We start from the raw sequence: 24,229 nt of genomic DNA, 5'->3' as shown, positions 1-24,229 counted from the left end.
TCTCGAACTCCTGACCTCGAATGATTTGCCCACCTCAGCCTCCCAAAGTGCTGAGATTACAGGCATGAGCCACCGCGCGCGGCCAACAGTACTTTTGCTTCCTCATTCATTTACATGTTTACTGTCGTTTTCCCCACTGGACTGAAGGGGTAGGGACTGTTTGCCATTATAAGCTCCTAGCAGTTTCTGCCTGGCATATGATAGGCACACAGTAACTGTTGGGGAAAGGCGCTTCCCCAGTTTATCCTCTCCTTTTCCAGGCTAAGAATACCTAACTAGTCTCCCTTTTCCATGTAATAACTGACAAGTATCATCCAGCTCTGGTCCTTTCCCTAATAAGTTTGTCTAACATGGTCAGACACTACTTGGTCACATTCTTCCCACTTGCTTGCTCCTGAGTCTGGCTCAGTTTGACTTCTGCGTCCACCTCTCCTTAGGACCTTCCCACTGAGGGCCCAGCAGCCCCACAAATGGATAAAACATATCTTTTCAGGCCATGTTGGCTCCTACTCTTAGAAGCCTGAGGCACTAGTGACCACCTCCTTCTCGCCACTTCTGCAACAATGCTCTACTGGTTCTCCCACTTTGGGCCACTCGCTTTCCATCTCCTCCACTGGCTTAATTCCTTCTGCCACCCCCAGTCATGGGTGTTGCCCAAGCCTGGTTTTGTCACCCTCTGCTCATCTCTTTCTATGCTCCGCCATGTGGCATGGCCTCTCAGCTGAGCCACAGCCCCTCAGTTTCAACTGCAGCTGCCACATGATCACCAGCAGCATGTCCTGCCACCACCTAATGCCCTATGGCCATCCGCAGCCAGCCCTGTCCCCTCTGCCTCCTGAATATCCTATCACCATTCCCACCTCTGCCTGTGCTCACGCCCTTCCTTTTACCTGGATTGCTCTTCAGTTTCCACTCTGCCCTGTCAAAGCTTAGCTTACCTCCCCCAGACCCTTGGCCCAAGTCCAGTCTTCTCCTCAAAGTCTTCCCTAGCCAATTTAGCCCAAGTGAAACTCCCTTCAGTGAACTCCTATAACTTACTGTTTGGAACACTCCACTCAGCAATTAATCCTATATCAAGTGTTCATTTTGATCATTTCATGCATGTGCCACTTTTTGTCACAGCGAATCCTAAGTTCCTAAGGAAGAGATTAGAGTCTCCCCTTCTGCTGCTGGGCCCTACAGAGAGCTAGTACATAAAAGACCCTCCACAGATACACAGATAGCTGCTTTTTTTTTTTTTTTTTTTGAGATGGAAGTCTCGCTGTCACCCAGGCTGGAGTGCAGTGGTGTGATCTTGGCTCAATGCAACCTCCACCTCCCTGGTTCAAAAAATTCCCCTGCCTCAGCCTCCCGAGTAGCTGGGATTAGAGGCGCATGCCACCACTCCCGGCTAATTTTTTTGTAGAGACGGAGTTTCACCATGTTGGCCAGACTGGTCTCCAACTCCTGATCTCAGGTAATCCACCCGCCTCAGCCTCCCAAAATGCTGGGATTACAGGTGCGAGCCACTGCACTCGGCCAACAGATAGCTTTTAAACTGAACTCTGGTTCCCCATTCAGGCGTTCCCTTCCCCCAGCTAAGTCTTCCTAGATTCTTGAACCTTTCCCTACAAGACTAACTTAAACCTCTCTGAGCTCTTCTTTGAACTGGCTCTTTCTTCCCCAAGTTCACTGTTTCATTGTGGAGCCCACACCCACCCCTAAGGCTTTCTGAGCATCCAAACAGGCTGAGTACAATGGCAGGGTGACATCATGCTGCTCTGTTTCTACACCCTATTTTGTGCTGGCTTTCCTTTTAAACCACAAGGCTGCTGCAGATTCCTTGTTGGCTGGTGGGATGGGGTGGTGGCTCAGCCAGCTCAGCCTCTGATGTGCTAGCCCTGCCCTCTTCTGCCTGGATCAGAAGCCTGGCCATCCTTCCCCAGGGTCTAGTCTATACTGGGGTCCTTTACTTGTAATTATCTTTCTGCTTGAAGTCAAGTGGTCACGCCTGGGACAAGTGGGAACAAAGAGGGTGCTCTTGCCCTGATCTCCCTGAGATGAGATTGTCCCAAACTGCTGGTGAGGATAGCCTAGCATAGAGGCCTCCACCTTTCTTTTTTCCTTTTTTATTTCTTTTTTTTTTTTAAACAGGCTCTCCATCTGTTGCCCAGGGTAGCGTGTAATGGCATGATCTCGGCTCACTGCAACCTTCACCTCCTGGGTTCAAGCGATTCTCATGCCTCAGCCTCCTGAGTAGCTAGGACTATAGGTGTGCATCACCACACTCAGCTAATTTTTGTATTTTTAGTAGAGACGAGGTTTCGCCATGTTGACCAGGCTGGTCTTGAGCTCCTGGCCTCAGGTGATCCACCCACCTCGGCATCTCAAAGTGCTGGATTACAGATGTGAGCCACTGCGCCTGGCCACACCTTTCGAACCCCTGACTTTCCTGCTGGCAGGAAGGGTGGCTCGGAATCCTAGTGATGCCTACACCCCAGGACAAATCAGAAAGGGCTCTGGGTCTTAGGGAGCCTGCCTGGCCACTCTTCTGGATCTCTCATCTAGTTCAAAGTAGCTGCTTTATCACCAGGAACAAGAACGTCATTTCCACCCCCAACAGAAGCAGTAGCCGAGAATGCTAGGGCTCCACTCATTATTGGGAAGAGGAGGAGAGAGGGTAAATTAGTCATAGCTTCCAAAGAAAGAGATGTTTCTTAGGAAACGCATATCATCAGTTCTAGGAAACATCCTAAGCCAAGGCTAAGTAGTCATCTTCAGAACTGTGAAATGCTGAGCAACAGGCAAGATGAAACAGACCCTCCTATCTGTCAGTGAGGACAGAACTGCACCTGAGAGAAGGCAGGTCAGATGGCAGGAGCCAACCTGACCGAGGCCATGGTGCAGTTTCTCTTTGTCTCGGCACAAAGGAGAGCCCTGTATGCAGTTCTGCTGCAGGGAAGAGCTGGAGCCTTGGGATTTGGTTTAGCTTCTAAGTGAGGCCCTCAGAGTACCCTTTAGGGAATTGCCTCTGCTCATGAGGAAGGCAGACAAGCAGAGCCACAACACAGGGACACAGAATCAGCTCGGGAACTAACCAGCTAGGCAGCCGATGAGAAACCCAGGGGAGGGTGAAGGGAACATGAGAAGGGAGGCAACATGGAGAGAGGGAGGCAGGAGCCAAGGTTAAGGAGAAGGAAAGGGGATAGGTAGAGTCTTAAAAATCTATTTGATTGGCCTGGCGCGGTGGCTCACGCCTGTAATCCCAGCACTTTGGGAGGCCGAGGTGGGTGGATCACGAGGTCAGGAATTCGAGACCAGCCTGGCCAACATGGTGAAACCCTGTCTCTACTAAAGATACAAAAATTAGCCAGGCATGGTGGTGCATGCCTGTAGTCCCAGCTACTCAGGAGGCTGAGGCAGGAGAATTGCTTGAACCCGGAAGGCGGTGGTTGCTGTGAGTTGAGATCGTGCCATTGCACTCCAGCCTGGGCGACAGGGTGAGACTCTGTCTCAAAAAATAAAAAATAAAAATTCATTAGATCAGCAATCCAACTGAAGTCATTTTGAACAAGCTTATATACTGTACAGGTGGCACTTAGCAGGTGTGACTAATGCCCCAAAAAATAGGATCAGAACAAAAGTGGCAGAACCCATTTAAGATAAGTTTCTTCAAAAAGGGTGATGCTGTCTTGGGTGCAGGTAGTCCACCCAGGAGCCAAAACCAGCCACCCAAAGTGGGGAAAGACTAGCTGGGCAGAAGTGGGGTGGAGGTGTCTGCGAGGAATGGAGATCAGTCTGGCAGGGCTGCTACTGCAAAACCCATGCCAGGGAGCCGAGCTTCCGAGTGCTGCATATTGGGGTCATCCTAATGGAGAGCCCTGTACTATCATCTCCACCTTCAAAGAGGGACGTCGAGAAGTGAAGAGGATGCTTCAAATAGCTTGAAATTGAATGAATGTCCCAGCTCTCCTTGCCTCCCTGGAAATGTCCTGCCCATACCCTCCTGGCCTGGCTCACAGCCAAAAGCCCTCACCAGGACATAGAGCAGGATGTAGAGGTGGTGGGTCAGCCAGAAGCCCCGGAAACTGCGGCGGCGGAAGTGGTGGGAGGCAAAGACATACATGATGGCCAGGATCAGGAGCAGCACAACCCCCGTGAGGCCTGCAAAATGAACATAGGGTGGAAGGCAGAAGATCAGTGCCTTGAAAGGGAACTGTTCTGGAGCTTCCAAGGTCCCCTCTCTACTCCACTGCCCAAGTTGGAGTAAGAATGTCCCAGCATTCTCCTCTGGTCCTCTCCCCCAACACCACTGATCACAGGTACCTTTCATTTCAGCAGACATTGTTCACTTTTCATAGCCCTTGTCACCATGATTTTTTTTTTTTTTTTTTTTTGAGATGGAGTCTCGCTCTGTCACCCAGGCTCCCTGGAGTGCATTGGTGCAATCTCGGCTCACTGCAACCTCTGCCTCCCAGGTTCAAATGATTCTTCTGCCTCAGCCTCCTGAGTAGCTGGAACTAAAGGCATGCACCATCATGCCCAGCTAATTTTTTTTATTTTTAGTAGAGACAGGGTTCTGCCATGTTGGCCAGGCTGGTCTTGAACTCCTGGCCTCAGGTGATCCGCCCACCTTGGCCTCCCAAAGTGCTGGGAATACAGGCATGAGCCACCACGCCCAGCCAATTTTTCACCAATGTCATTATTTGGTTTTTGTCTGTCACTTTCCTGACTCTCGGGTTCTCAAGAATGAGGAACAGGCTAAGCTAGTTTGCCACTGAATCCTAGTGCCTAGTGCAAGGGCCTGGCACACCGTGGGCCCTATATAAATGTGTGCTGAATGAATGGATGCAGAGGGTGTCCACTCTGGGCCCTCTGGGCCAAACAATGGAAATGACAGGCCGTACTCTCATCGAGTCAAGGTTTGGTCCTTGTCCCTGCACCACTCTTTGTTGGCTGCCACAGCACACAGCATGAGCACTGGCACTGTTAGTGACTGGCCAGGACCACACTGTCCCTGATCATCACCAGGGTCCCCAAGTACAACCCAGAGTTGGTGGGAGGCCCCTCCTCTCACAGGGGATCCAGGCCATGGGTATACAGGGGGATAATACTGGAGCCAGGGCAGGGCAGAGAGGACAGAGAATGCTCCCTCAAGTGATCAAGGAAGAGAGAGGCAGAAGTTAAGAAGATTAGAGCCCTGAAGTGTAAAAAAGTAAAGGTTAAGAAGGGATCTAACCAAAGCCTGTAAAGTCCTAAAAGGAGAGGAGAGCATAAACACAGGCTTATCCACTAAATCTCAGTGTGCAGGAATTAGCAAGCACCCTCTGAAGTTCAAAGCAGATCATTTTAGGATTAAAAAAAAAAAACAAAACAAAACCATGCTGTGTTTCACAGAGAGGAGCCAGTATAGAAATTATGTTACTCCAAGGAAGGAACAGACTGAAAATATAAATAGGTTCAAGAGAGTTTGAATAGATTCACAGCTAATAGCTCTAAGATGGGTGATTATAGGGAGTTAGGAATATCCCCCAAACGCTCCTTTCAAGGCATACTGGGTAGGCGCCTCTGTCTGGCTTGACAAAGAGCCTGCTCCCTCCCCCATGCAGCTGGGGCACAGCACTCCTCAAAGCTACTGTTAGGGTATGTGTGTGTATTGGGGGAAGAGGTAGCCAGCCACTCCTATTCCACTGGAACTAGTCCATAGTAGGAGATATTTCTCCTCCTAACCCTACTAGAGGAGGAACTAGCCCAAAGTAGGGGCAGGAACCCAGCTGAACTCCTGCGAGGAGGACTGGAATGCAGAGTAGTCTAAGTCTCCTGCCCACCCAATAGTGTCCTCAGGCCAGAGGACAGAGCCTGGGTCACCGGAAGAGCTGAGTGAGTGAACCTGGGTTGCTCTGGGGTGCAGAGAACCCAGAGCCTTGAACTCACAGTCAGGTCCAGAAATTCATGGATCAAGGAGGGTTCTCACCTGGTACGGTCTGGAAGAACCACCAGTAATACTTCTGGGGGAACTCAGACCTGTGTGGAAGGGACAGCAAAGAGACACCTTGAGAGGAGATCTCTCTCTCTTTTTTTTTTTTGAGGCAGAGTCTTGCTCTGTCACCCAGGCTGGAGTGCAGTGGCATGATCTTGGCTCACTGCAACCTCCACCTCCTGGTTTCAAGCCATTCTCCTGCCTCAGCCTCCCCAGTAGCTGGGATTACAGGCACGCACCACCATGCCCAGCTAATGAGAGGAGATCTTTGGGAATTCCAGATGGGACCCTTCAGGGGAGGCACCCCAACTCGGTCACCAGTCTCTCCTGCTGACTTGGCATTAGGGGCTCAGGCTGGTCACTGTCTGTCCTGTAACCTAGAAGGTGACAGTCTCCTCTGGAGCCAGATAATTTGTTTCTTTCCACCCAAAAGGAATCCTCCCCATTACACACACACACACACACACACACACACACACATTCGCACTTACTCACCCATCATCATGGAAGAGGCCAGGAAAGAGGCAGGAGAGGACGCTGAGGGGGCTGATGGAGAACAGGTACACATTCACCACATGGCCCACACTGTGTAAGACTAAGGAAGAGCAGACCAAGTGGTGAGCTTGGGGCAGCCCAGGGTGGGTGCTCACTCATTCAGCCCAAGATCGAGGACCCTGGCCAGAGTGGGGGTCCCAAAGAAGTACCTTAGGAGTCTCGACTTCTGACCTCTTTTTTTTTTTTTTTTTTAGATGGATTCTCACTCTGTTACCCAGGCTGGAGGGCAGTGGTGCGATCTCGGCTCACTGCAACCTCTGCCTCCCAGGTTCAAGCAATTCTCCTGCCTCAGCCTCCTGAGTAGCTGGGATTACCGGCATGTGCCACCACACCCAGCTGATTTTTGTATTTTTGGTAGAGACGGGGTTTCACCATGTTGGCCAGGCTGGTCTCGAACTCCTGAGCTCAAGTGATCCGCCCGCCTCAGCTTCCCAAAGTGCTGGGATTAGGGGCATAAGCCGCCGCGCCGGCCTGGACTTCTGACCTCTAAACAATCACCTGGCCCTACCCAACACCCCACAGACACACCATCCATGTGCGCAACCATGTGAGTCTGAAATTACAGCATTAGAAGTTCACTCCTTTGCTTTCTCTCAGAGTCATGCTTTAAAACATAAAAATTGGGAGAATTGACACATTATGCACACTCATTCTGGGGTGTTAGAAACTTGTCAGCTGAGGCTGGTGAGGCGCCCTGGAAAGTGTGGGAAGAGGCACTTGGCAGTGACCAGCGACAGGCTCCCGGGCTTACTTCACACCCTGGCCCAGGCCAACTCCATCCTGATGGAGAAGGACATTAAAGGTAAGTGCCAGCAGACAGGGGGGCTCTCATAGGAGGGGAAGTCAGCGGGGGCGGGAGGCCCTGGAGAGCCTCCCAGGGACACCCAGGCCCTGCCTGTGAGGACGATGGCGGTGGAGGCAATGAGGCGATGGAAGTCCACGGCGGCGTCGAAGGGCACGTAGCGGTTGAGGAAGGTTTCTCGCAGGAAGGTGATGAGGTTGCGGCACATGGTGAGCAAGATATAGGAGAACATGAAAGAGATGCTGGCTGCTGTGCCCCGCGACAGGATGATTCCCACGCGGGTGGTGTCCGTGATGCCCGTGTGGTGTGCGGCAAAGGCGTAGTCTGTGGAGGGGGCCCAGGCAGGCAAGCGAGGGTCAGTGCAGAGGAGAGAGAGCTGGTTAGGGGCGGTAGGCCCTGGCCGGCTGCCACTCACAACAGGCCTCCCCCGCACAGTCTTCACTCAGACAGGCTCCACTTACCCTACCCAGGGCTGGCACTTATCGCAGGCCCCACCCCAGGGCTGTCCGTCACTCACAGTAGGCTCCACCCCCAGGGCGATCACTCATTGCAAGCCTAGGGACAGGGCTCGTGGTAAGTAAAGTCACTCACAGTAGGCCCTCTCCAGGAAAAGCCCCCCAGCGATGGCGTAGAACACGGCCACGCAGCCGATGTGGCGCCGGTAGTTCTCAATGAAGCGCTTGAACTGTTGCACCGTCTGGTGGAGACGGCTGCGTTGGAACTTCTCTCGGTGCGCCTCAGTGAACAGCAAGGGCTGGAATGACGTTACCCTGGGAGACAGGAAGCCTTAGCCTTTGGCACCCACCATCGGACCCAACGCTAGTGGGGCCCCACTTCACGGAGGTGAGCCGCCCAGAAGTGAGGGAAGCCCACTGCTTCCGAGAAAGAAACCTAGTTACCCTTGTGGAAGAAGGGTTCAGACCTCACCGCATCAGGCTATATTGCATTGCATAAGCAAGCTGGCAGTGGAGGGATGGCTTGGAGTGGTCATTTCTTCCCAGGGGATGCACTCCATCTACCTGTGTTCATTCACACTCAGTCCCTCTCCTTCCAGTCTGTAGCTCCCAACTCCCACCCGGCACCCATATTCAGCCTTTACTAGAGACTCAAAGGACACCTCTTCCATGAAGGCATCTCTGACCTCCCTGGCAGAGGTGAGTGTTTCCTTGAGTTCCAAAGCCCTTCGCTCTTACCACTATTAGAACAGTCATCAGTGGGATATTGAAATTATCAGTGTACCAGATTCTCTTCTTAGATTGTGATGTTCTTGGGCAAGGACTATTCACCCTGCCTATACCCACAATGTTTAGCACAGTGCCTGGCAGCAAGGAAAGGATGTTTATAAGCTGAAGGAATGGATGAACTGCCTGGGCTTAAGGGGAAGAGCAGACATACTTCTTGCCAAACCTCCGCCGAATCTCCTGGGGAGGGTCTGTGTCCATGGGGCACTGCAGTCTCTGAGGTGTCAACTCAGTCTCAATGTCGCTGCGGGAACAGCGGGCACTCACTCTGGGAGGGGGACTAAGACAAGAATGGTAAGAGATAGGATGCTGGCCATCTCAACCACTCGTTCCTCTGCTATCCTGGTCTGCCTCCAAACCCATTCTGCTGAGGAAGGATCAGAGCTGTCAGCAAGGGGACAGCAGGATTCCCACAGTCACCTATAGACAGAGTCTGATCTTGGGGGTCCTCGCTAAGGCTGCTGCATATGCCTTTACCCTTCACAAGGGCATCTGGGCCAGGCCGTAAGTGAGAGCGGAAATCCAGCAGGCTTTCTGCTTGCCCTGGCACAGGGCTGTGTCTGCCTAGAGAAAGGGGTGTCCTTTTCTAATTTGTTTGAAGGTGCTGCATGGGCTAGCGGTGGCCCTGATCCCAGCCATTCAGGGGAGAGAAATGGCAACTCCCCAACTCCTCCCCCCGACATTCCCAGATGGGGGCTCACCAGATCATATCCTGGCTGATGTAGGAGGCTCGCCGGCAGAGGTCCTTGATGACTTCAGGCACCTCCACCCCTGCAAAGCAGAGCCAGGCTAGGGAGCAGCTCAGGGTCCAGAGCCCAGGAAGACCTGGCTCAAACGCACAGCACTCCTACCATCCCATGCTCAGACACAGTAGACAGTCCCAGACCAATGGAGGCCCTGCTTTCGGGTGCTCCAACCTCAGCCCTTGTCCCCAATGGGAGCTGGACCCAGCCATAGGTGGGCAGGGAAAAGGCCTGAAAGAAAGTTGGCCAGGCAGGCTTCCCTAAAGTGTGTCCATCATCAGTCCCACTTCTGGGACTATGGGGTAGATTTCGGGAACTGTATATAACCTGCCTTCTGAGCCTGCTCTGCCATAAAAATTTGGCTTAAGATCCTCTAGCTTAAAACCTCCAAGAGCTAAATGTAGAATCTAGGTGGTAGGTATATGGGAGATCACACTACAGTTCTTTTTACTTTTCTGTGTTTGAAAATGTTCATAATAAAATATGCAGGAGAAAAGCTCTCCCAGGAGCCACCCCATTGTTCCTGTCTAGGCTGAGCACTGAAGGCAGGGCAGGACTAAGCTGCAAAGCCAAGTTCTTACAGGAGTCCTGGGAATCTCTGGGTTTCTTCCAAGTGCTGAACCAAGCCTGAAGATGACCCTGGTCTATAGTTGAGGTCAAAAGAAGATAAGCTGAACTATATTAAAATTAAATCAGAATGTTTAAAACAAAGTATTAATGCCTGTACTCTCAAATGTTCCACAAACAGCAAATGTGGTAAAATGGTAACAAATAGCATATCTAGGTGAAAAGTGAAGGAACATCTCTTTTTTTGAGACAGAGTCTCTGTCGCCCAGGTTGGAGTGCAGTGGCACAATCTTGGCTCACTACAGCCTCTGCCTCCTGGTTCAAGCGATTCTTGTGCCTCAGCCTCTGGAGTACTTGGGACTACAGCCATGTGCCACCACACCTGGGTAATTTTTGTACTTTTTTAAATAGAGATGGGGTTTCTCTATGTTGGCCAGGCTGGTCTCAAACTCCTGACCTCAAGTGATCCTCCCACTTTGGCCTCCCAAAGTGCTGGGATTACAGGCATGAGCTATTGCACCTGGCCCTTTGTTCCTTTTCTTTAGTTTTAAAATCTTTAAAAAAAAAAAAATCTGGAGTCAACAACAATTAAAAGAAAACAATACTCAGTGCTAATCTTCCTCAATCCCCAAGCCTGGTTTTACCCTCCACCCCAGGTGTTGGATGTCCCTGGGACTCTGTGGTGTGGGCTCCCTTCCATGCACCTTCTTTGCCCCTGCCCTTAGGCTCAGGTGCCTGCTGCCCTGGTTGCCTGGGAAAGGTAAAAAGCTGCAGAATCAGGAGTGCTGGGTTCCTTCTCTTCCAGCTCTCCTTACCCCCAGGGGGAAGCCCTGACCAGAGGCTCATCTGTGTCTTATCTAACTTGCCCCTCTTCCCTGTGGAGGCTGCTCAGCCTACCCCTTCTCATAGTTCTGGGAGGGGCTGGGTTTGGTCTCAACATGCCCCAGTGAGAGTCCTAAGATGCAAAGATACCATAACAGCTCAGAGCAGGCCACAGACAGACCCTCCTGCCTGCTGCTTGCCCATTCCTCACTCTAACTCTAGCCCCCACCCACTTGAATCAGACACTGGTGGGGCAGGAAGTAGGGGGAAGGACAACAGAACTGGGTCTTCATGTATTCAGCAAACATTTACTGAGCACTCAGCCAGGAGATATAGTGGCAAAAAAACCCCCAAGAGATACCACCCCACCCCCACAAACAGACATCCCAGCTGAAGGAAGTATGGCCTGGGTAGGGCTGTAACAGGGAGACAGTCTCCCCCTGCCCTGGGCACCATGCACAGGGGGCTTTGGCAGGGAGCCAGGGGAAGCAGAGTTCCAATCACCATTTCCTACCCTATCCTGACCCTACCCACCCCACCAGCAGAGCTGCATTATGACTTTCCTGGGCCCTAGGCACTTTCACCTTTTTGGGTCCTTTCCTCCATAAAAATAAAAAATAATATTTTAAAATTATATTGTATAATTATGTTGATATAAAGAAAACTACAATCCAGATTGGATACATTATTACATATTACTACATTCATTTTTTTCTTCTGATTTTAACGGAAATTAAAACATTTCTGTGGACTCTTAAAAGTATGTGGGCATTGTGCCTACTATGCCTAACCAATGAGTCAGTGCTGCCTACCAGGCTGCCCCACCTTTGACACAGAGCTGCGTGAAGCGGAGCTCGCTATTGTGGTCCCGCAGCATGAAGTGAAAATCCTCCCATGTCAGCTCCTCCTTGTCCTGGAATCCCGACTCCCGGAACATGGACTCCACCACCTCAGCCAGCTGGGCCTTGGACAGGCAGTTGTTGGAGATCTCGATGAAGGATCTGGGGTTGGGGGAGAGGAACCATCCGGCCCTGACTGGGGCCTGCGACCCAGACACAGGACACACTGACTCCATCGCACCAAGTTCTCTGTGCCCATGTGGAGGGGCCCCGACTGGCCACATCCCAAGCCCCCTGCTAGTTGGAACAGCCTCTGGTTACATGGGTAAGGAGGAGGCCTCCTTCCTTGGCCCTTCTGCTCTCTCCTTCAGGTCCCATCTATTTGCCCTGGCATCCCTGCCCTGGCCCATTCTCCTGGCTGTCCCAGAGAACCAACCTCAGCATCCTGATGAACTCATCCTTGGAAATGAGGCCATTCCCATCAAAGTCGTACATGCGGAACATAAGGCGAGACTTTTCCTCAGGAGAGCCTGGGAGAGGGAGGACTCCATAAGGACAGCCCCCGCCTGCCTGCCTGAACCCCTAGGCTGGCCAAAAGGGGCCTCACACCAGTGTGATGACCCACTTCTGGACACAGCAAGGGTTGCTCTGCTTCCTGACCTCGGCCTGGGCACTTCTGGGCATCTGCCATGGCTGGAGACCTGGTCCCAGGGCTTCCCCACCTCCAACAGATCAGCCCCTGTCCAGCCTCTCCTATCATTCCCTCCTCCCTCACCTTTCATGAAGACCACCAGGATGTCCAGGAACTCTCGGAAGGACAGGTAGCCATTGCCATCCTTGTCAGCCAGAGAGAACATTGACTCCACAAACATGTCCTGGGGCTTGAGGCCCAGGGACTCGGCAAACTCGGCCCTGCTCAGCTCACAGGTCAGGGCCTCCTGCACCTTCTGGGAGGAGTCCAGGGGCAGGGTCCCTGCGTCGGCCTGGTTGATGTCCAGCACCTGCACTTGGGCAGAAGTAGAGGGAGGGAGAAGAGACAAGGCTTCCTTGACTTGAAGTTCAGCTGAGCCCTGTAGGAGCCACCTTTTGAGGTGTCTGCCCAGGACCCCCTCTGCTAGGAGGCCTTATGGTGGTGCCTGAGGCCATGTTTGTTCTACAGAACCCTGACCCTCTGCCTTAGCTGACTGGACAGGGAACTCACTTGGAATTAAGAAGTGTGAGGTCTGTCTTGACTTGAGCACAAGAAAGCTCAGAAAGTGTGGACCACTCTCTTCCTCCAAGTGCTCAGCCACTTAGAGATCAAGTAAGGCAAAGGCAGCCTAGGGGAGGAGTGGCCTCATTGGCTGACAGCTTTCCTTTTCTAGGTCCTTTCAGGCCAGGTTGATGTCCTCCCTTTGGAATTCCTGAGACATCTCTGTATTCTCAGAGTCAAGTGACGCTTTGTCAATGCTAGCTTATTGGGGTTTCTCTTATTTATGTGTAAAAAAAGTTTTAACTAAGACAAGGCTTCAGCTGGATTGAGGAAAAGCTGGGCTTGAGAAAGGGGAATTCTCATTATGGCCTTCCCCAGCCCACCCAGAGGCTTCCCCAGTATGAGAGAACAGACAGTGAGGAAGCAGGCAGGCCACAGGCCACAGTACCTGTCTTTCCTGCCTGTCAAGTGAGGTGCCTACTCCAAGTCTGGTGATGGTTTCATGAGGTAAACCTTACAGCTTCAAACAAGGTGCTGTAGTGGGAAGAGCCTAGGGCTGGAGGCAAGAGACCTGGGTTCATGTCCCAACTCTGTCACCTGCTTGCTGAATGACCTCAGGCAAGTCTCTTCGGTTGCCTGGAATTCATTTCCTCATCTGCCCTACTTATCTCACAGGTTTATTGCGAGATCAACAAAAGTGGTTGTGTTGAAAATGTTCTGAAAGCTGAAATCACCGTGCAGATATGAGACACTGACAGCCACCCCCAGGATATATCAGCACCCTTCGTGTCTCAGCACAGGGAGTTCCCATAGCCCCGAAGGATCCTGAATGAGTGGAGATGCCCAGTCCTGCCTGGGCTCTGGGAAGGAGTCACCCAGCTGAGGGTCCCTCTGTTCTTGTACATATTCAAATTCAACTTGTTTGTCCTCAAATGACTTTAAATCATGTTCCTGGCACAGAGTAAATGTCTGTTCAATGGATGCTTCTCTCATGAATCCTCTCCCCAACCACATGATCCTGCTTTTTCTCCTCAAACATTAATTTTTTTGCTCTTCCATGGAGCCCTCTTTTTAGTCCCTCCTGTTCCTTTCCTCTGAGCCAAAACTTGTCCAACTTTAAGTCCTTGCCAAATATCACCTCCACCATGATCTCACAGCAGGCTGAAGACTCACTGTCTTCTCTGAGCTCCCGGATTGCTGATTTCCTGAATCACTTTTGTAGCCTTCATTCTTTGCCAGTTATCTTCCTTTCTGTGCATGTTCCATCTCCCCAGTGGAAGGATAAGCTTCTTCAGTGGGCGAACCATGCTGTATTTATCTTTTTTTTTTTTAATTGAGATGGAGTCTTACTCTGTTGCCCAGGCTGGAGTGCAGTGGTGCAATCTCGGCTCACTGCAACCTCTGCCTCCCAGGTTCAAGTGATTCTCCTGCCTCAGCCTCCCAAGTAGCTGGGATTACAGGCATCCGCCACCACACCCGGCTAATTTTTGTATTTTTAGTAGAGACGGGGTTTCGCCATGTTGGCCAGGCTGGTCTCAAACCCCTGACCTCAAGTGATCCACCTGCCCCGCCTCCCAAAGTGCTAGGATTATAGGTGTGAGCCACCGCACCTGACCCTATTTATCTTTATCTACCATGTTTCTCCACTCCACTACCCTGCTCCCAGGCTGCCTCTATTTTTGTGCCAGCTGTGGACTCAAGTCTCTGCATTTTTGTCTTGTTTCCCTATATCCTCCCAGTCTCTCTCAGAAGTCTGCAAGGTGGACATCAATGCCCCATGGAGGGCTCTGGCAGCTGCACTCCCCCAAGAAGGGGTGAACAATATCCCTTATGGTGCCCACACTGCTCTGGGTCTCTGCAGCCTTTGAGGCAGGCTGAGATGAGTGAGGATGGAAAGTCTGGGCAGCCCTGAGGAGAGCGATAAGCAACACATGCAGAGAAGCCCATTCCTGGGCATCCCCCCACTGGAGCCTTGTAGTTGGAGGTGGGGTTCAGATGGGGGCAGGGGCAACTCCTTATGATAAAGTCTGGTGATTCATCCAAAATTGCAATAGACTCGATTATAAGCTGAGAACTCTGGGCTTTGACTTCCCCTCGAGTCACCCCATGGCCTCATGCAGGTAAGGACACCACCACAGCATAAGGATTGATCTGGTCCCATGTACACACCTGGGAGAAAAGGTGCCTGAAAAAGGTCTCCAGGAGGTGGCTCCGCTGCTCCCGTGTCACAGCTGCTCTCATCAGCTCCTGCTCCCGCAGCTCCCACTCCTGGATGCTCAACCCGCTCTCCTTCAGAGCTCCCCGGAGATTTTCCACCAGCGCCTGCCGCTCTTCCTCCAAGTTAAACAGCAGCACCTAAGGGGGCAGCCCGAACAAAAGCAACCATTTGCCAAGGCCTCTTGAGGTTAGGCAGTTTATGTGGATTATGTCAGAGGGGCCACTGGGGTGGCCTTGAAAAAGGGATATTATATCTCCTTTTACAGAAGAGGAAAGGCGCTCAGTAGGGTTAAGTGACTTGCTTATAGGTGCAGAGTTTGGATTTAAAGGCACATGTACAAAGACATTCTTCCCTCTATTCCATACTGGAGAAGGCAGAGGAGGGCAGGAAGGCCAGAGGATGGAGGGGATCATGGGCCAGGCCTCTGATTTAGCTCTCCTCCAAAATCTCTAAAAATTCACTACATCCTGAGATAAGAGGACAGGGAAGAGGGCTTTGCTTCTTCCAAGGACACCCAGCTGGGACCTGACAGGTTGTCCTTAGAAAAGGAGGAGGCAGACTGTGGTTGCAAGAGTTAGGAGGAAACCATGGAGATTATGTCATCCAGCAGACCCGGAGCAGGATAAACATGTCCAAGTTTATCTCTCTATCAGGTACTCCACCCGGGAACAAGAAGCCAGACTCCTGCACAGTAACTATCATTTCCTGCCTCCTGACCCCATGCTTCTTCCCCTCCACCTGGCTGCCTCCCTGGCCTTGGCTGTGGACAAGGAGCCAGATGCCAGGTGAGCCATACCAGGTCATACTCCTTGGGGATCTTGAGCAGCAGAGTGCGGCGTCCACGGTTGCTGGACAGGACGAGGTTGACCTTCTGTGGAGGCTGCAGCTGGATGGTGCGGAGCACGGTGAGCCTGCCATCTACCACACGGATCTGCCTGGGCTGCAGGTACACAAGCACGGGCCGGCAGGGCTCCTTGTGGCCTTGCCATTCCAAAGCTAGGGGGAGAGAGACAGGGCTTCGTCAGCTGGGACCCATCAGAGGTACATTGGGAGGAAGAGGGCCAGCTCAGGGCTGAAATTAGATCGAGGCCTCCACAGTTCATTGTCCCCTTCTGGGGTACTGAGAGTCATTCCCTCCCTGAAAGCCTGGCTGTGCCTCTAGCCCCATGAAAAGAATAGTAACTATCATTTCCTGAATGTTTTCTATGTGCTCAATACTATACCAAGTGCTTTGCATGAATTATTTCATTTAATTATAAACCTGTGAGGTAGGTGCTATTATTATTGCTATTTTATGGATACGAAAAAAAAGGTTTAGAGAGATTCAAAAATCTGCCTAAGGCCCAATAGCCCATAGTGGTGGTGGAACCAAGATTCCAATCCCAGTCTGACTCTGGACCTTCATTAACCACTTCTCTGTTGCCTGGAGTTCCAGCGTGAGATGCTACAAATCAGCAGTTCCCAGGGATTCGTAAGTCATAGTGACCCTGTAAGATCACTACAGGGTCTTACACTTACTCCCTGTAAGGCAAGGTCCAATGACTGCTGCACATGAGGAACTCTGGAGGCTGCAGGACTCCATGTCCAACTTCTGCTTAATGCCACTGTGGCCTTGCCTACAGTCCTAGAAAAGGGAGGCCTTTTCCTTAGGCTGCTGGGGTGGAGGTGGGTAGCTGTAGCGCTGAGCCATGTCCTCCCTACCACCACCCTGGCCAGCCCTTGACCTACCTTCCATGCCTCCCACGAGCTTCTCAGACACGATGCTCTGGCGGTCCTGGCCCTGGAGCCTCTTGAAATTTCTCATCCGGAGCCGGGCAACAATCCAGGCGCTGAGCAGGCTCACTGGGAGGGCAGAGGCAGAGGTTCAGGGAGACGTGGGGGTCTAGGGGATGGAAGCAGCTCCTTTCTCAGCTCCTTACCTGGCAATACCACCTATTGTCCCCACCTCCTAGGTCAGCTTGCTCAATTGTTTCAAATTGGGAAGGTCCCTGGGGGAAGCTGCTCTGCATCCCATGGGGAGCTTTGGGTAGCATCTAAGATACCCACCCTTCTTCCTCAGATTCCACCACTCACGTCCCTTCCTGGCCAGAGACTAAGTGCAGAGTCCTTGTGTGAGAGACTAGACTCACCCCACCAGGCTGCTAGCTGACCCACACACAGCCTTGCCAAAGACTAAGCCCCAAGCCCTCACTCCAGCGACTATGTCTGCCCCAGCCTGCTCTTCCTCCCTTCCTCCCTTCCTTCCTTCCTTCCTTCTTTCCTTCCTTCCATTCTCTCTCTCTTTCTTTCTTTTTTTGACAGAGTTTTGCTCTTGTTGCCCAGGCTGGAATGCAATGGCGCGATCTAAGCTCACCGCAACCTCTGCCTCCCAGATTCAATTGATTCTCCTGCCTCAGCCTCCCGAGTAGCTGGGATTACAGGCATGCGCCACCATGCCCGGCTAATTTTGTATTTTTAGTAGAGACATGGTTTCTCCATGTTGATCAGGCTGCTCTCAAACTCCTGACCTCAGGTGATCCGCCTGCCTCGGCCTCTCAAAGTGCTGGGATTACAGGCATGAGCCACCGCGCCCCGTCTTAGCCCTTGTTCTTAAACAGGGATTTGCCTCTGACAGTCCTCTAGGCTCAGGCCTGCAAAAAGCTGTGGATTATAGATTCCCCCTGGCTCCTGACCAATACTGGGCCCTGGGGGGAGTCCCAGGAAAACAGGGAGGCAATTCTCCCTGGAGTTGACTTCTCTGCAGGTCAGACACTTCTCTTGTCCCTTCCTCCTCTAATGTTTCATTCTCCTACCCAAAGGGACCATGCTCTGTGTGGTTTGCGTGGTTTGTTGTCATTAGTGGAACCACCCAAACTGCATCCCCTAGCTTGCATCTCTCACCCCACCCCACTCTGTCCATCATTTTACCCAAAGGGAAGCAGCAGAGGGTCCCGATGGTGACCCCGAAGCCAAATCCACTGCCCTCAAAATAGTCACGAACAACAGAGGGAGCACATGCTGGCAGGCCTTCAGTGCTGAGCTGTCTCGGCTGCGGACAGGGGTCTCCTGGGAAGGCAGAGGAAGCCAGCGTCCTGGGTGCTGGGCCACAGGTGCTGGCACAGGATCACGGAGGAGGTTAGGGTGGCAGAAAGGGGGTGGGGGCACTCTGGGTAGCTGAGGGGAAGGGGCTGCCTTGGGTAACAAGTGGGGTAAAAAATGAATCCCAACCTCCATCTCTCCCTCACACACAGAAGTGTACACACACACACACACACACACACACACACACGCTTCCCTCACTGCTGTAGGGTTGGGATATCCTCACTGCACTGAGCCCTCCTAATATTATACCTAGCCCCAGCTCCATCTCAGCCGAATGTGAACCTCCTCACCAGCCCTCTCTGAGTCTCAGTTCTGCCCTCACTCAGCACTTCCTGGAGTTCTACAGAGGGGACCCTACACAGCTGCAAGTGGTGGCCCTGGCACCTGGAGTTCCCAAGGGCAGAACCACAGCTCACTCTCCTCTTGGAGCACAGAGATTGACGTTCAGCCACATTGAGCCAAGCCCAGAGCTGAAGAGGGACGAGGCTCCAGACCCACCACTCCTCCAGCCACCCCTTGGCCACTCACCTTTATGCCAGACAAAGACATTGGGCTGCAGAGCACTGGGGTCAATGTTGATAACAGCGACCAGCACGTCCTGCAGGGTGGTATTTCGGATTTCTTCAATCTCCTTCTTGGAGAACAGCCTAAGTTGGAGTAAGTAGAAGTCACTGGGATGGGAAGGGGATGCAGGCCTCCAGCAACCCCAGGCCCAAGGACCCAGGTGAGAAAAGAGACCCAGAGGTGTTGGGAAGGGGGTGGTGGGCTGGCTTGGAATCAAGGGCTCATGGGGGCTGTCTAAGGCCAGAAAGAGGGTCTGGGGCCCAGGCCGAGGTAGAGCCTGAGGCGGAGGCCCAGCACGCCTTACCCATTCCTGGTGTTCTCAAACCAGTAGCGGTCACCATCCCGTAGCCGCACAAATTGTTCAAGGACGATGGTGCTGAACAGAGGTCCAGGGTCCCGGTGGCTCTCCAGGAGTCCCCCAGGGAGCAGCTCTAGCCAGGATAAGTCCTGGTTGTACAGGGCAGCTGTGGCCTCCAGTACCTGGAACCAAGAAGGGGCAGAAGTAAGAGAAAGGACACGGCACCCACCCTAAGGCAAAGAGGTGGCTCCCAGGGATTAGCCCCAGGGATGATAATAATAAATGACAGTAACAGTAACTCACTCCTATACAGTGCTTATTATGCCCTAGGCACTTCTCTGAGTGTTTCACATAAGTGAACTCCATTTATGGGAACCCTCTCACACATTCAGCTGCCTATTTTATAAAGTAATAAAACAGCCAGCCAATCCTCATTCATAACTTGTTCTTGAAAAGGTATGAAAGTTGAAGGGACAAAATCAGAATGTGCAAAAGTTGAATGGCAGAATGATGTGTTATAAAAGGTTTCTATTCTTTAGAACTAAAATTTTTTTTAATCAAATGCCTGATTATATATTGCCTTTTGGAGACAGTTTTCAAAAACATATCACCAGCATTTTCTACCTGACCTTTATTTTAGTTTTCTTTTCTCCACAGTGTAAATAGCACTTGACCAGCTTAATTCCACTGAGGCCCATTTGAAGCTAAAGATTTGCTACTTTTGGTATGCCTGGTGGTTCCTATCTATATATTGATTTTATAAAGTTTACGAGCCCCCATGCTCATATCACTTCTTTATTGGCCTTTCAAATCTCCACTTTCCAATAATTTTATAAAATAGTAAGGGCAAAATGCAATAGAATAGGCACACAACTGTAGAAACACTGCTGTGTCAAGATGGTAAGGTATCCCAATCTGGTCTCTTGGCTAGCAGCTGAACAGGACCCCTGTTCAGCACCATGATCCTTGACCAATTTGTGCGGCTGCGGGATGGTGACCACTACTGGTTTGAGAACACCAGGAATGGGTAAGGCATGCTGGGCCTCCGCCTCAGGCTCTACCTTGGCCTGGGCCACCAGTCCAGGTGGTAGCTCAGGGTGTAACAGCTGACTTCTGAAAGGTGGCTTAAACATCAGTGCAAGAAAGCACAGATTGTTCCTAAGTCAAGGACCTTCTATACCCACTCAGGAGGGTGGAGAGAACAGTAAATAAGATAGTGCCTATTAAGTGCCTAGCAAACAATAGATGCTTAATACACGCTTGCTGGGTCTGAATAATCTGAGTGCAAAGCCAAATCTTGCTGGTCTGGTAATCTTCATCCTGATATGTAATATTGGGAAAAGTGATCTGGGTAAGCCCTGCCCCTCCCATTAGGTGCTTGTCTCTTGTGCTCAAGTTTCACTGCCTATCTTCCATGTCTCAGGCCCACGTGCCTTGTCCCTCCCACCCTACCCTCTGGGTCCTGACCCCTCCTCACAGTGTCATTGCTCCGGGAGAGTGCAGGGTTGATGTCCTGCCAGCGGGTAATGGGAGACAAGCCCAGTGCTGCCCTGGCCTTGGTGTAAGAGGGCAGGCCCAGATCCCGGCCCCGCTGCAGGCAGCTGGCCAGGTGGTCTGTGCGGGAAAACTTCAGTGGCCCAGGCCAGAAATCTGGAGACAAGATACCAGACAGTCTGAGGGAGCTCAGGGCCACCACAGCAGTCTCCAGTCCAGGCCCCAGGCCAGGCCCCAGGCTCCAACCAGCCCCAGGAGACTTGAGCCAGAAGGAGCCATGGTCAGCATGTCAGAAGCTCTTTCATCAGTGAGTGCAGTGCAGGCTCCCAGCCCCAGGCACCCCCTCATACCTGGTCCTGGAAGTCCAGCTGAGCCTCTTCCCAGAGGCCAGGAGTTCACAACCTGCAGGGACAGCCCCAGACTCACCCCGCACATCTTCAACCAACACATGGTCCTCTCGCTCTGCGATCTGGGAGGCCATGCCCAGCAGCAGTGCCTCCACATCTTCAGCACTTTGTAGGCTTGGGTGCTTTATAGGTTGGGGGTGGGGAGGAGAGGGGTGTGGTTAATGGGGTCAGAAGTTAGACAGCCAGGCTCCCTCCACACCATCATCCTTATCCCTGAGCCCACCCAGTCCTGCTGTTTCCTCCCAAACCGGTGGGACATTCCTCTTCTGCAGGTTGATTCCCCACTCAGGGTGAGGGGTGTCCCCATCCAAAGTCAGTGCTGCCTGACAGAGGTCTATACAAGCACAAGGGATCTTAAAATTTTACTTTGACCTTGGGGTACTTGAGTGTGTGTTGTATGGTTGGCATACATACAACCATGTGTGTATTGGCAAAGTCACTAGAAGATCTAGGTCTTAGTCCTCTGTTACTAACCAGCTGTATGACCTTGGGCAAGTCACAGGCCCTCTCTGAACTCAGTTTCCTTCCCTTAATAAAAAGGGACTCTGATGAGGGGGACACTGAGGCCTCTTTCCACTCAGCTCCAGGGCTCTGATTCTATGGCTTCTTTTTTCTTCCTCCCCACTCCCTTCCCCTTAGTAAACACTTTACACAAAGTATCTCATTTTGCTTTAAATTCACAATCAATGTTCTTCACCCATGCTGGCCTGATTTGGACGGATGGACAATCCCCAATAATCTCTAAGAACCCCTGCTTCCCTCCCCACCCCCCTCACACATACGCATTCACACACTGCCCGGGATATGTGTCTAATGGGATGTTTCCTTGGGGCAAGTGAGACTAGTTGGGGTACTCCAAGGCCTACAGGACGCCCAAAGCTGTCGAAGGAGAGGGAAAACATGAGAGGGAGCAACGAAGGCGGAACCATACCTGCACAGGTCCCACTGGCTCTCCCACAGCCCTGAGGTTGGGGTGGTGGGTTGGCTTTTGGCCATGTTCAGCTACCTGGTCACCTCAGACTTTGTAGGGGAGATGCCTGAGGTCCTCCAGGCTGCCTCCCACCCCAGCCTATCCCAGCTACCTGCGTCAGCCTTACTGCCCACTTTCACCATGCACTCACACACACACACACATACACACACACACATAAGCATGCACACACACACATCCACCACATATGTGGCCCCCAGCTCGGACCTCACGGCTCCAGTAGCTGTTGCAGACCCGGAGAGCTCTGGAGACACTTGAGTTCCGATTGATGACCCCCTGGAAGTGGCAGCTGGCATTTCTGAAATGCAAGGAGCAGGGAGATGGTGATTGAGATAATGGGGTTATAATGTCAGGCATCAGTTCTGGTCTCTGAGGTGGTATCCAGGGACCCCAGGCCATCGTCTTTCCGAGGTGGTGTGTGGTTCGGACCTTAGCACATCCTGGAGGATCTGACTTTTGGAAGGTCCCATCTACAACATCAGACCAAATATCTAAAATGTACTCATAGCTCATTAACACACACACTCTCTCTCTGACTCTCTCTCAATATATGTATATACACACACATATAAAATATATCTATATACACAGTTATATGTACAATATATGTGTACATATATACCTATTTAAAGGATTCAAAAATTGTTCTTTTGAAACTACTTGTCCATGAATAACTCAATTGTCTATTTCTCAGACATCATCAGGCATACCCCAGAGATTATTCCAGAGTAAATCTAATCTATGAATTGTTTTAAATTATAAAGCAATTGTAAAAATATAAATGGACATGCTTTGTTTCATATACATATACATTATTTAAATATGTGTCTTTTTTTTTTTTTTTTTTTGAGATGGAGTTTCACTCTTGTTGTCCAGGCCGGAGTGCAATGACACGATCTTGGCTCACCGCAACCTCCGCCTTCTGGGTTCAAGCGATTCTTCTGCCTCAGCCTTCCGAGTAGCTGGGATTACAGGCATGCACCACCATGCCCGGCTAATTTTTTTTTTTTTTTTTTTTAGTAGAGACGAGGTTTCTGCATGTTGGTCAGGCTGGTCTCTAACTCCCGACCTCAGGTGAACCACCCACCTCTGCCTCCCAAAGTGCTGGGGTTACAGGCGTGAGCCACTGCTCCCGGCCTATGTCTTTTTAAAGTTCCCTTTTCATTACTTTGAAGCCAATATTTTCCTTCAGATTGCACACATTTTAGAACCCTCTGCCCCCAAAAGGTTGCAGGCCCTGGGCTCTGTGATTATAGCTAAAAATGTCCCCAGTGTAGTGTCAAGACATGAGGTTTAGACCAGTGGACTTTGTGACACCCTCTGAACCTTTATTACTCTATATTTAATGGTGGGGGGGAGGGTAATATCTACACCAGCAGCAGGAGAATGGAAGTAAAAATACTTAAAAACCACAGTGATGTATCTTTTAAAACAATTGTTTTCTTCCCCTCTCTATCGGTCTTTCCCTTGGGGACACTTCAGACTGATAATCCTGTACAGAGGGCTCCTGAGGGCAGATTTTCCTCAGTTGACAGCCCCATCCCTCCCAGCACACACACCTTTGAGCGCCTCCCTCACCTCATGTAGACGCCAGGGGGCACCATGGTGGACAGGAACTGCTCAGAGGCCGCCACGAACTCTGAGGAGATGCTGGGGTCCAGAAATGGCCGGTATCCTGGGGAAATAGGAGAAGAGAGGACAGAAGAATTTAGCCCTAAAATCCCCAACGTAGTCCCCACCCCACCCCGCAAGACACACGCAAGCCCTCCCATCCTCCTTCCCCGCTCCCTCACCTGTATACTCCGGGGGTGTTTTCTGCAGGAAGCTGGGCAGCCACTCATACACAGCGATGTTCTGAGGGGCAGAGAGGGGCGAGGGGAGGCACGAGTTGGATGGGGAGGGACCTGGAAGGGTCTGAGCCCAAGGACGGCTTCCGTGTGGAGATGAGGACCAGCCAGGGTCAGTCATGGGAGAAGCAACTCAGACAGGAGCAGTGTGAGGCCTGTCCCCATAAGGAACCAGGGGATTTGAGGGAGTAGGGGGTGGGGAGGTGATAAATAATCATCACCAGCCAGATTTCTCCTATAAACAGCGCGTGCCTCCCTATCATTTACAGGGGCTTCCCTGGACCTCGGCTGTCTGGGGAGGGGTTTCTGGGTGGCGGTTGTCCACAGATGGGGAGCTCCGTGGGGCAGCGGAGTCTCCCGTGGGCTTGCACGCGGAAGGGAGGACGTCGCGGGGCGCGGACGGCTGACCTGGTAGGTGGCGATGACCCTCTTGCGTGCGTGCTGGAACAGCTCCTCGTCCTCCCAGTCTGGGTGCTGGCGGGCCAGCCTCTGCGCCCACAGGTTGTGGTAGCGGAACCAGAGCAGGCCCAGCGCCTGCAGGAAGGGTTCCCGGTTCCCTCTCTCTGCCCCGAAGGCTGCATCCGACGTGGGGGCGCAGGGGAGGAGATG

General features: G+C 51.9%; 2 protein-coding genes across 5 annotated transcripts in view; one reads left to right on the top strand and one right to left on the bottom strand.

Moving 5' to 3' along the window:
• SHF (Src homology 2 domain containing F) overlaps positions 1–7,092 on the top strand; it is a 46,295-nt gene extending 39,203 nt beyond the window's left edge. For both annotated transcript variants that reach the window (XR_008621069.3, XM_055098384.3), the window contains one exon: positions 6,709–7,092. Coding sequence is in view for 1 of the 2 variants with exons in the window: in XM_055098384.3 (XP_054954359.1) it covers positions 6,709–6,814 (106 nt within the window). In the remaining variant the exon portion in view is untranslated. The remainder of the gene's footprint in view (positions 1–6,708) is intronic.
• The window catches only part of DUOX1 (dual oxidase 1), a 35,615-nt gene that overhangs the window by 5,604 nt on the left and 5,782 nt on the right, over positions 1–24,229 (bottom strand). For all 3 annotated transcript variants that reach the window (XM_008961934.4, XM_034938682.3, XM_034938681.3), the window contains 22 exons: positions 24,029–24,195; positions 23,567–23,627; positions 23,352–23,448; positions 21,981–22,071; positions 20,802–20,904; positions 20,359–20,531; positions 18,888–19,063; positions 18,548–18,666; positions 17,846–17,983; positions 16,667–16,780; positions 15,735–15,934; positions 14,890–15,075; positions 12,304–12,529; positions 11,965–12,058; positions 11,515–11,690; positions 9,259–9,328; positions 8,712–8,837; positions 7,908–8,086; positions 7,410–7,640; positions 6,455–6,554; positions 5,954–6,003; positions 4,016–4,143 (listed from right to left, as the gene is read on the bottom strand). In XM_008961934.4, the coding sequence (XP_008960182.1) occupies positions 4,016–4,143; positions 5,954–6,003; positions 6,455–6,554; positions 7,410–7,640; positions 7,908–8,086; positions 8,712–8,837; positions 9,259–9,328; positions 11,515–11,690; positions 11,965–12,058; positions 12,304–12,529; positions 14,890–15,075; positions 15,735–15,934; positions 16,667–16,780; positions 17,846–17,983; positions 18,548–18,666; positions 18,888–19,063; positions 20,359–20,531; positions 20,802–20,904; positions 21,981–22,071; positions 23,352–23,448; positions 23,567–23,627; positions 24,029–24,195 (3,005 nt within the window). The remainder of the gene's footprint in view (positions 1–4,015; positions 4,144–5,953; positions 6,004–6,454; positions 6,555–7,409; positions 7,641–7,907; positions 8,087–8,711; positions 8,838–9,258; positions 9,329–11,514; positions 11,691–11,964; positions 12,059–12,303; positions 12,530–14,889; positions 15,076–15,734; positions 15,935–16,666; positions 16,781–17,845; positions 17,984–18,547; positions 18,667–18,887; positions 19,064–20,358; positions 20,532–20,801; positions 20,905–21,980; positions 22,072–23,351; positions 23,449–23,566; positions 23,628–24,028; positions 24,196–24,229) is intronic.

The sequence above is a fragment of the Pan paniscus genome, chromosome 16 (assembly GCF_029289425.2).
Source record: "Pan paniscus chromosome 16, NHGRI_mPanPan1-v2.0_pri, whole genome shotgun sequence".
Classification (NCBI taxonomy): Eukaryota; Metazoa; Chordata; class Mammalia; order Primates; family Hominidae; genus Pan; species Pan paniscus.
Note: the sequence above shows the minus strand (reverse complement) of the source record. Positions and strands in the feature narration are given on the sequence as shown.